Genomic DNA, 11,167 nt, shown 5'->3' with positions numbered 1-11,167 from the left:
CTAGAGACGATCCGCACTGCAGGGTCCTAGTGCCGCCACTACTACATGGAGCAGGTGCATCGGGGCTCCCACAACTGCTACAGCTTCTATTGGTCAACACCCAGCTTTCCTTGAATCCTGATTGGAACTTTGATCTGTAATTCAACTGTAGGGCATGCATCGCGTTACCATTCAGGACTCGGGAAAGTTGAGTAACTGCAGTCATGCGGGTTGGTCTTCTTTTAAATTTTCAAAAAATATGTTGTCATCCAGCTTTCCTTCAATACTGATTGGAACTTTGCTTTGTTATGCAGCAGTATAGAAGTGCATTACTTTACCATTCTGGACTCTGGAAAGCTGAGTGACTGCAGTCATCTGGGTTCTTCCTTTTTAAAAGTTTGACAACTTAAAAAAAAAAAATTGGAGGTTGTCATCTAACTTTCCTTGAATCCTGATAGGAATTTTAAGAAATTTATTATTTTTTATATATTTTGTTAATTATTATTATTATTATTATTTTATTTACTTTGGTAAAAAGTTTCCAAAACTTTCACACCGATAAACCCACATGACAGCAATCACTCAGCTTCCCCAAATCCTGAATGGGAAAGTAATGCACTTCTTTACTGCCGCATAACAAAGCAAAGTTTGTCAGGATTGAAGGAAAGCTGGATGACATCTTTGTTAAGGCGAACCCACATAACCACAGTGATTCAACTTTCCAGAACCCTGATTTAAGTGCACTTGTTCCACACAGGATTCAAGGAAAGCTGGATGAGAGCTTCTATGTAATAGATAACAAACCAATATAACCCCGAACTCTGCTTTCCAGAACTCTGAATGGTAAAGTCACCACTGCAACATATTAGTCCAGTAAAGCTGAGTAATTGCAGTTATATTGGTTTATGTTAGAAAGTCTTTTACATAGCAGCTGTCATCCAACTTTCCTAAAATCCTGAGTGGAAGATTTGCGCCTTAATAAACTTGTAGAATTCAGTGACAACCTCTATGGTTATGATTATGGGGTCCAGAGTCGCCCAACTTTCCCAAGTCCTAAATGGTTTTCCAGACATGCATCCTTAAACTTTGCAGATTTACCATTTAGAGTTGTAGGAAAGCTGAGTGAAAGCAGTATGGGTATTTATAGTCCTTAGTCCTTTCAAGGTTCTGGAAAGCTGACTGAAAGCCTGTATGGTTATTACAGGGTCCATAGCCACCCAGCTTTCCCAAGTCCTGACTGGTAGGTGTGTTATCCAGATATCTATCCCTGAGCTTTGCAGGTTTTACCATTCAGGGTTGTTGGAAAGCTGTGTTACTACTTCTGCACCTTGTGAGCCCCCAGGGTTTCCCCCTAATGATGGTCGTCCGGTGGGCGCGTCCCCTACACGTGTATGTTAGTGTTTCCTGAGCTCATGTGTCTATCCACGTTCCAGGGGTGGGGGGTGAGACACGTTCCAGTGAGGGGTAGGGGGGTGGTGTGTGACACGTTCCAGTGGGGGGGGGGGGGTTGTGTTTCAGGGGGTGTGACACGTTCCAGTGGGGGGGGGGGGGGGTTGTGTTTCAGGGGGTGTGACACGTTCCAGTGGGGGGGGGGGGGTTGTGTTTCAGGGGGTGTGACACATTCCAGTGAGGGGGGGGGTTTGTTTCGGGGGGGGGGGGGGGGATGTCACGTTCCAGTGATGGGGGGGTTGTGTTTCGGGGGGGGGAGGTGGGATGTCACGTTCCAGTGATGGGGGGTGGGGTTTTGTTTCGGGGGGGGGGGATGTCACGTTCCAGTGATGGGGGGTGGGGTTGTGTTTCGGGGGGGGGATGTCACGTTCCAGTGATGGGGGGTGGGGTTGTGTTTCGGGGGGGGGGGACACGTTCTGGGGCCGGCTGGAATATCAATTTATGTAATAACTTTCAGCTGAGACGGTGGCCCCTTGGAGGCTGTAATCACTAATTACAATTTTAACCCCTACAGGGCAGGATGATTTGACATTTCCTGGGGTTAAAGGTCAGCTGACCCGATCAATGGGGCAAAATCCCCAAATTATCTTTAGCCGGATAATGAGCGCATGAGGGCCACAAGATGTCAGCAGGAGTTATCTAGTGATATCACTGCACAGTACCACTTCTCTTATTCTATATATATATATATACACTGCACAGTACCACTTCTCTTATTCTGTATATATATATACACACTGCACAGTACAACTTCTCTTCTGTATATATAGACACTGCACAGTACCACTTCTCTTATTCTGTATATATATACACTGCACAGTACCACTTCTCTTCTGTATATATAGACACTGCACAGTACTACTTCTCTTATTCTGTATATATAGACACTGCACAGTACCACTTCTCTTCTGTATATATAGACACTGCACAGTACCACTTCTCTTCTGTATATATAGACACTGCACAGTACCACTTCTCTTCTGTGTATATATAGACACTGCACAGTACCACTTCTCTTATTCTGAATATATAGACACTGCACAGTACCACTTCTCTTATTCTGTATATGTAGACACTGCACAATACCACTTCTCTTATTCTGTATATGTAGACACTGCACAGTACCACTTCTCTTATTCTGAATATATAGATACTGCACAGTACCACTTCTCTTATTCTGAATATATAGACACTGCACAGTACCACTTCTCTTATTCTGAATATATAGACACTGCACAGTACCACTTCTCCTGTCTTGTATACTGGGTGTAATCCTCAGTATCTCCTCTTATTCTGTGTGTGTATATATATATATATATATATATATATATATATATATATACACACACACACTGCACAGTACCACTTCTCCTGTATACTGGGTGTAATCCTCAGTATCTCCTCTTATTCTGTATATATAGACACTGCACAGTACCACTTCTCCTGTCCTGTATACTGGGTGTAATCCTCAGTATCTCCTCTTATTCTGTATGTGTGTATATATATATATATATATATATATATATATATATATATATATATATATATATATATATATATACTGCACAGTACCACTTCTCCTGTATACTGGGTGTAATCCTCAGTATCTCCTCTTATTCTGTATATATGGACACTGCACAGTACCACTTCTCCTGTCCTGTATATTGGGTGTAATCCTCAGTATCTCCTCTTATTCTGTGTATATATATATATATATATATCTATATGTGTGTGTATATATATATATATATATATATATATATATATATATACACACTGCACAGTACCACTTCTCCTGTATACTGGGTGTAATCCTCAGTATCTCCTCTTATTCTGTATATATGGACACTGCACAGTACCACTTCTCTTATTCTGTATATATGTACACTGCACAGTACCACTTCTCCTGTCCTGTATACTGGGTGTAATCCTCAGTATCTCCTCTTATTCTGTGTATATATATATATATGTGTGTGTATATATATATATATATATATATATATATACACACACTGCACAGTACCACTTCTCCTGTATACTGGGTGTAATCCTCAGTATCTCCTCTTATTTTGTATATATGGACACTGCACAGTACCACTTCTCTTATTCTGTATATATGGACACTGCACAGTACCACTTCTCATGTGCTGCTCTTCCGGGCCCTTGCAGCAGCTGTGTCCCCTAGGGGCCCGTACACTGTTCTGAGTGTTTTCTTTCGCCGGTGGAGCAGACCTTTGTTCCCGGGAAGTAGTCATGTGATGCAGTAGACGGCACAGGATCGGGCAGTAGTCATGTGATGCAGTAGACAGGACCCCCGCCGCCCCGGGGTCAGTCAGCTGGGTCTGAGGATTAATGTGCCGATTCCTGGACCTGACCACTGAGGCATCGCTCTCTGATCATGGAATGTAGAGGGGGCTGCTGGGTAATGGGGTCTCCCAGGAATTCCAGCAGGGGTCTCATCTGGAAAATCAACGTTTGGGCTCAGATACTGGGCCGGGTGCTGTCACTTACCGAGTAGGCAGCAGGGGCAGCGCAGAGTATTTCAGGAGAGGAGTGTGCTGACCTTAGGGCAGTGTTTCCCAACAAGTGCGCCTCCAGCTGTTGCAAAACTACAACTCCCAGCATGCCCGGACAGCCTTCGGCTCTCCGGGCATGCTGGGAGTTGTAGTTTTGCAACAGCTGGAGGCGCCCTGGTTGGGAAACACTGTCCTAGGGTTACATGTGTCATGGCCAGATGAGCACAGAGTATTTCAGGAGGCAAGGACAGATGATTCATTTATTTTCTCCTCCTTTCACCTGTATCTTGTCTTTATCCGCACTTGGGAAAGCTGGGTACCCACCACTATGGCCACCATAATTCCTTGACTGCTGGAATGGTTCATGGGTCATATGACATGAAATTCGGTAGCCTAGATCTTCCTGTATAAATTCACAACCGCTCTTCATGGTGATGTAGCCTCCAGGGGGCGCTGCTGTGTGAGAATAATGTGTTCCTGATTGGGGAGACCGGCACTCACCTCTCCATCTTCCCCCCCCCCCCCCCTCCTCACAGACAGGAAGCCCTGCTCGCCGCCATCAGCGAGAAAGACGCCAACATCGCCCTGCTGGAGCTGTCCTCGTCCCGTAAGAAGAAGACTCAGGAGGAGGTGGCCTCGCTGAAGAGGGAGAAGGACCGGCTGGTGCAGCAGCTCAAACAGCAGGTGAGACCCGGCGGGCGCCATCACTGCCACACCTGACGGGTGACCGTGACAGCTGGCATACTCATAAGATGTCTAATTGTGAGGGTCCCACTGCTGGGGGCCCCCCCAGATTCCTGCGGCAGTGGTCGTGACGTCACAGCCACACACCCTCACGATGTCACGTCACGCCCCCTCCATTCATGTCTATGGGAGGGGCGTGTCGGCCGACATGCCCCCTCCCATAGTCAGGAATGGAGGGGTGTGGCCATGACGTCACGATCACTGCCTCCGGCTCCGAGCGTTCTGAACAAAATGTGCAGAACGCTGGAGCACCGGAGGACCCCTTTAAGTCTGATACACATTAAAGCTGCAAGAGGGTGCACTAGAAGACATTAGGAATGGGCAATTGTTAAATTAGGACTAATGCATGTCAAAGCTGAGAGAGGGTGCACTAGGAAAGGTCAAGAATAGGCAACGGTTACATTGGGTCTTATTCACGTCAAAGCTACAAGAGGGTGCACTACAAGAGGTTATAGATAGACAATCGTTACATTAGGTCTGATTCACATCAAGGCTGCAAGAGGGTGCACTAGAAGAGGTTATAGATAGACAATCATTACATTAGGTCTGATTCATGTCAAAGCTACAAGAGGGTGCACTAGAAGAGGTTATAGATAGACAATCGTTACATTAGGTCTGATTCATGTCAAAGCTACAAGAGGGTGCACTAGAAGAGGTTAAGTATAGACAATCGTTACATTAGGTCTGATTCATGTCAAAGCTACAAGAGGGTGCACTAGAAGAGGTTCACGTTAATGATAGGCAATCGTTACATTGGGTCCGATTCATGTCAGCTACAAGAGGGTGCACTACAAGAGGTCAAGAATAGACAACGGTTACATTGGGTCTTATTCACGTCAAAGCTACAAGAGGGTGCACTACAGGAGGTTAAGTATAGGCAATCGTTACATTAGGTCTGATTCATGTCAAGGCTGCAAGACGGTGCACTAGAAGAGGTTCAGGTTAATGATAGGCAATCGTTACATTAGGTCTGATTTATGTCAAAACTGGAAGAGGGTGCACTAGAAGAGGTTATAGATAGGCAATCGTTACATTAGGTCTGATTCACGTCAAAGCTACAGGAGGGTGCAACAGCAACCAGCAATCTGCCCTCAAAACAGGTCTGTCCTTGTTCTGTGTTAAAACAGTTTTGCAGTTTTCCTAGACTTTTGTGACTTTATAAATCCCCCCCCCCCCCCCCACCCCAATTTCTTAAGATCTCTGCTTGCTGTCGATGAATACTAACATTCTTGTTCGAGTATTTTAGGAAAGGCATTTGTTACAATGTATCAGTGCAGGGTCTGGGAGAGAGCTCCTGTGATGACATATGAGGGGTGACTGGCATCGTTGGCAGCAGAGCTGACACTTCGCACATTAGCGCCCCCCCCCCTCCGCACACAGTTGCCTCCACTATCCCTCTCCTGGCAGCAGGGATGTCCACAGCGGTGCCCCCGGGGAGAGGCAGCCTATAAATTGGGACCCTGGCAGGGATGACGGGGATGAGAGGCGCAGGGGGTGTCACACTGCACAGACTGGAGGATGACTTCACATGGAAATGCTGCCAGATGCCCTGTCCGTGTCCAGATCTGCCATAAAAGAGCACAAAGTTGTCCGGTATACAAGCTCCGCCCAAAACCTGCTGAATCGGACCACATGGTAACAAGCCCACCACCGATCCAGTCACATCTTCCCCCTCCTATATGGTACGTTCTGCACGAGCCAATGTTGTGTCACCATAAAGCCACATGGCCTGAACCATTCCAGGTCCCCGGTGGGGGGGGGGGGGAGGACTCCATTATATCACATTTTCCAGATTAATAATTTCGGTGATGGACGCAGATATTAGGTCACTTACCACGGCTGACATGGTGTGCTGGAACTTGTAGTCCCCTACAGTTAAAAAACACCTACCTGCAGTGACCGGACCAGTTTTTCCCAACCAAAGGCTGTCCGGGCATGCTGGGAGTTGAAGTTTTGCAACAGCTGGAGGCACCCTGGTTGGGAAACACTAAAATACACACAGATTTTTCCTTGGTTACTATTTATACTCATAGCAACCAATGAGATCACTGCTTTAATTTTTAAACCAGTACCACAAAGCTATAAGCTGATGTCTAATTGGTTGCTACAGGCCCGTAGCAACCAACAAGATCACTGCTTTCATTTTCTAGCCAGAACTACATAGATACAAGCAGATTTCCGATTGGTTGCTACGAGTCTGTAGAAACCAATGAGGTCACTGCTTTCATTTTAGTGGCCTGTACTACAAGGTAACAATAAACTGGTTGCTAAGACTCCATAGCAACCAATGAGATCACTGCTTTCATTTTCTAACCAGCACAACAAAGCTATAAGCTGATGTCTAATTGGTTGCTACAGGCCCGTAGCAACCAACAAGATCACTACTTTCATTTTCTAGCCTGAACTACATAGATACAAGCAGATATCCGATTGGTTGCTAGGAGCCTGTAGAAACCAATGAGGTCACTGCTTTCATTTTTGTGGCCTGTACTACAAGGTAACATTAAACTGGTTGCTAAGACTCCATAGCAACCAACAAGATAACTGCCCTTACTACAAAGATGGAAGTTGATATCTGATTGGTTCCGTGTCAACCAATGAGATCTATGCTTTCGTTTTCTTACTACAACTCCCAGCATGTCCTTAGGAGAGGGGGAAAAAACCCAGTGTTGCCCAACCAGGGTGCCTCCAGCTGTTGCAAAACTACAACTCCCAGCATGCCCGGACAGCCTTTGGCTGTCCGGGCATGCTGGGAGTTGTAGTTTTGCAACAGCTGGAGGCACCCTGGTTGGGAAACCCTGGCCTAGACCGTGAGTTTTTCTCTGAATTCCCGGAATGTTCTCATAAATGTCGCTCAGGAATGTGGCGTCCGATGAGCTGTAATCGTCAGCTCCTCCGCCCGGCGTCCAACAACAGTCACTCAATCAGAGAATTCTTCCATCCAGACGTGAAACAGAATAAATAATCTGGAAGGAACAAGAGGTGACATAAGGATCCAGGAATGAGGGGGAAGTCAGCGACAAGATGAACACAGAGATTCCTGACATTGCCGTCCTGGTACCTGTAGTGCCCCCTCCAGGGGCCCGAGCTCCGACATCAATCACCTCCTTGTTTACTTGTCTGGTGACGACTCCTCCAGAATAACTGAGATTGTTCACTGCAGGGAAAGCAAACAGAGGGCACCTGCATGTCCCCAGTACACAGTGACCTCACCAGCAGAATAGCGAGTGCAGCTCTGGAGTATAATACAGGATATAACTCAGGATCAGTACAGGATAAGTAATGTAATATATGTACACAGTGACCTCACCAGCAGAATAGCGAGTACAGCTCTGGGGTATAATACAGGATATAACTCAGGATCAGTACAGGATAAGTAATGTAATGTATGTACACAGTGACCTCACCAGCAGAATAGTGAGTGCAGCTCTGGGGTATAATACAGGATATAACTCAGGATCAGTACAGGATAAGTAATGTAATGTATGTACACAGTGATCTCACCAGCAGAATAGTGAGTGCAGCTCTTGGGTATAATACAGGATATAACTCAGAATCAGTACAGGATAAGTAATGTAATGTATGTACACAGTGATCTCACCAGCAGAATAGTGAGTACAGCTCTGGAGTATAATACAGGATATAACTCGGGATCAGTACAGGATAAGTAATGTAATGTATGTACACAGTGACCTCACCAGCAGAATAGTGAGTACAGCTCTGGAGTATAATACAGGATATAACTCAGGATCAGTACAGGATAAGTAATGTAATGTATGTCCACAGTGACCTCACCAGCAGAATAGTGAGTACAGCTCTGGAGTATAATACAGGATATAACTCCGGATCAGTACAGGATAAGTAATGTAATGTATGTACACAGTGACCCCTACCAGCAGAATAGTGAGTACAGCTCTGAAGTATAATACAGGATATAACTCATTATCAGTACAGGATAAGTAATGTAATGTAAGTACACAGTGACCTCACCAGCAGAATAGTGAGTACAGCTCTGGAGTATAATACAGGATATAGCTCAGGATCAGTACAGGATAAGTAATGTAATGTATGTACACAGATACCTCACCAGCAGAATAGCGAGTACAGCTCTGGAGTATAATACAGGATATAACTCAGGATCAGTACAGGATAAGTAATGTAATGTATGTACACAGTGATCTCACCAGCAGAATAGTGAGTGCAGCTCTTGGGTATAATACAGGATATAACTCAGAATCAGTACAGGATAAGTAATGTAATGTATGTACACAGTGATCTCACCAGCAGAATAGTGAGTACAGCTCTGGAGTATAATACAGGATATAACTCGGGATCAGTACAGGATAAGTAATGTAATGTATGTACACAGTGACCTCACCAGCAGAATAGTGAGTACAGCTCTGGAGTATAATACAGGATATAACTCAGGATCAGTACAGGATAAGTAATGTAATGTATGTCCACAGTGACCTCACCAGCAGAATAGTGAGTACAGCTCTGGAGTATAATACAGGATATAACTCCGGATCAGTACAGGATAAGTAATGTAATGTATGTACACAGTGACCCCTACCAGCAGAATAGTGAGTACAGCTCTGAAGTATAATACAGGATATAACTCATTATCAGTACAGGATAAGTAATGTAATGTAAGTACACAGTGACCTCACCAGCAGAATAGTGAGTACAGCTCTGGAGTATAATACAGGATATAGCTCAGGATCAGTACAGGATAAGTAATGTAATGTATGTACACAGTGACCTCACCAGCAGAATAGTGAGTACAGCTCTGGAGTATAATACAGGATATAACTCAGGATCAGTACAGGATAAGTAATGTAATGTATGTACACAGTGATCTCACCAGCAGAATAGTGAGTACAGCTCTGGAGTATAATACAGGATCAGGATCAGTACAGGATAAGTAATGTAAGCGCCCACCTACCACTTTGTCCTCCTCCCTCCGGTCCTGACCTGTCTCTGGCTCATGAACACTCGGGTCCGGTCCCTGAATTGTTTCCTGTTCTCAGTCCTGACTTTCGGGCCTGAGATGAAATAGTTTGGTCTTTGAGTAATATTTGCGCTGCCCCTGGGGGTCACGTTGCTGTGTCAGCAGCCCCCCCTGACTGTGCAGCACATCTGCGCTCTGCTCTGATGTCCCACGTATGTATTCAGCTGTTAACCCTTGTACTTGATGCGGCTGGGTGACCCCTTCAGTGTTTTGTAGGGGGGCGGAGGTGTAGTTTGTAGAACAAGATGTACCGCCGATAGCCTGCGCTGTTAACCCTTTACTGTCTGTATCAGGACCTTGTCGTCTTTTTGCCGCTTCGCTCACCCCACATAACTGCACAGTTCGCTGGCCTTACCATATTGACGGTAACCCAGCTTTCCCAGGAGCATATACCTACATCGATAGACTGACAAGCTTTTATATTCTCTCTATGTTCACAGACACAGAACAGGATGAAACTGATGGCGGACAACTACGAAGCCGACCACCTGAAGACGTCTGCCCAGTCCAACCAAACCAACCACAAGCCCTCCCCCGATCAGGTAGGTGGTGGGGGGTCATCCTGTGCCACCCGATGGGGTCTGCATCATTTTGTATGGGACACTGCTATGTGAACCCCCCCTATACCCACATACATTGGAACCAAGATCAGTTGCTTATAGTATTTCTCAATCACCATTGGTCGCACCCACCATGCTGCGGATCTAGCAGCAGTCACATGACTTTTGTACCTACATGTAACATAGAAGTATTAATACCCCCCCACTCCCTATACTCACATACATTGGAAATAACATCAGTTACTTATAGTAATTCTCAATCACCATTGGTCGCGCCATGCTGCGGCTCTAGCAGCAGTCACATGACTTTTGTAGCTACATGTAACATAGAAGTATTAATACCCCCCCACTCCCTATACTCACATACATTGGAACTAAGATCAGTTGCTTATAGTAATGCTTAATAAACCTGACATTGTATCTACAGTATGACAGATTGGTTGCGCCATGGTGCAACTTTAGCAGCAGTCACGTGACTCTTGTACCCACATGTAACATAGTATTAAAGCGCAACCGTCATCAAATCTGGGCCCTGTAACCTACACACAGCCTCTGTACTGTGTATTGTGCAGGGTTTTTACCTTCTGTCTGTCGTCCTTTATTACCCCAAAAAACAGTTTTGATGGCAGCCGTTCACAGTCGGATAGGTGTGGTCGGGGTTCGCATTGCCCCGCCGCCACCGCCACGCCTATCCCCTGCACGTCAGCACTGGGACCTCTGTTTGATTGACACACAGGCCCCAACGCATGCGCCCCTTCGTTTATCCACTGTGCATGCGTTGGGGCCTGTGTGTCAGTCAAACAGCGGTCCCAGTACTGACGTGCAGGGGATAGGCGTGGTGGCGGCGGCGGGGCATTGCGAACCCCGACCACACCTATCCGACTGTGAACGGCTGCCATCAAAACAGT

At 45.8% G+C, this 11,167-nt stretch overlaps 1 protein-coding gene across 16 annotated transcripts in view; it reads left to right on the top strand.

Moving 5' to 3' along the window:
- Window positions 1-11,167, top strand: part of ERC1 (ELKS/RAB6-interacting/CAST family member 1) — a gene marked incomplete at its 5' end in the record, with an annotated part of 92,993 nt that overhangs the window by 59,079 nt on the left and 22,747 nt on the right. For all 16 annotated transcript variants that reach the window (XM_056517866.1, XM_056517874.1, XM_056517872.1 and 13 more), the window contains 2 exon segments: window positions 4,481-4,628; window positions 10,140-10,241. In XM_056517866.1, coding sequence (XP_056373841.1) covers window positions 4,481-4,628; window positions 10,140-10,241 — 250 coding nt within the window.

This window comes from Hyla sarda, chromosome 4 (assembly GCF_029499605.1).
Source record: "Hyla sarda isolate aHylSar1 chromosome 4, aHylSar1.hap1, whole genome shotgun sequence".
NCBI classification, from domain to species: domain Eukaryota; kingdom Metazoa; phylum Chordata; class Amphibia; order Anura; family Hylidae; genus Hyla; species Hyla sarda.
Note: the sequence above shows the minus strand (reverse complement) of the source record. Positions and strands in the feature narration are given on the sequence as shown.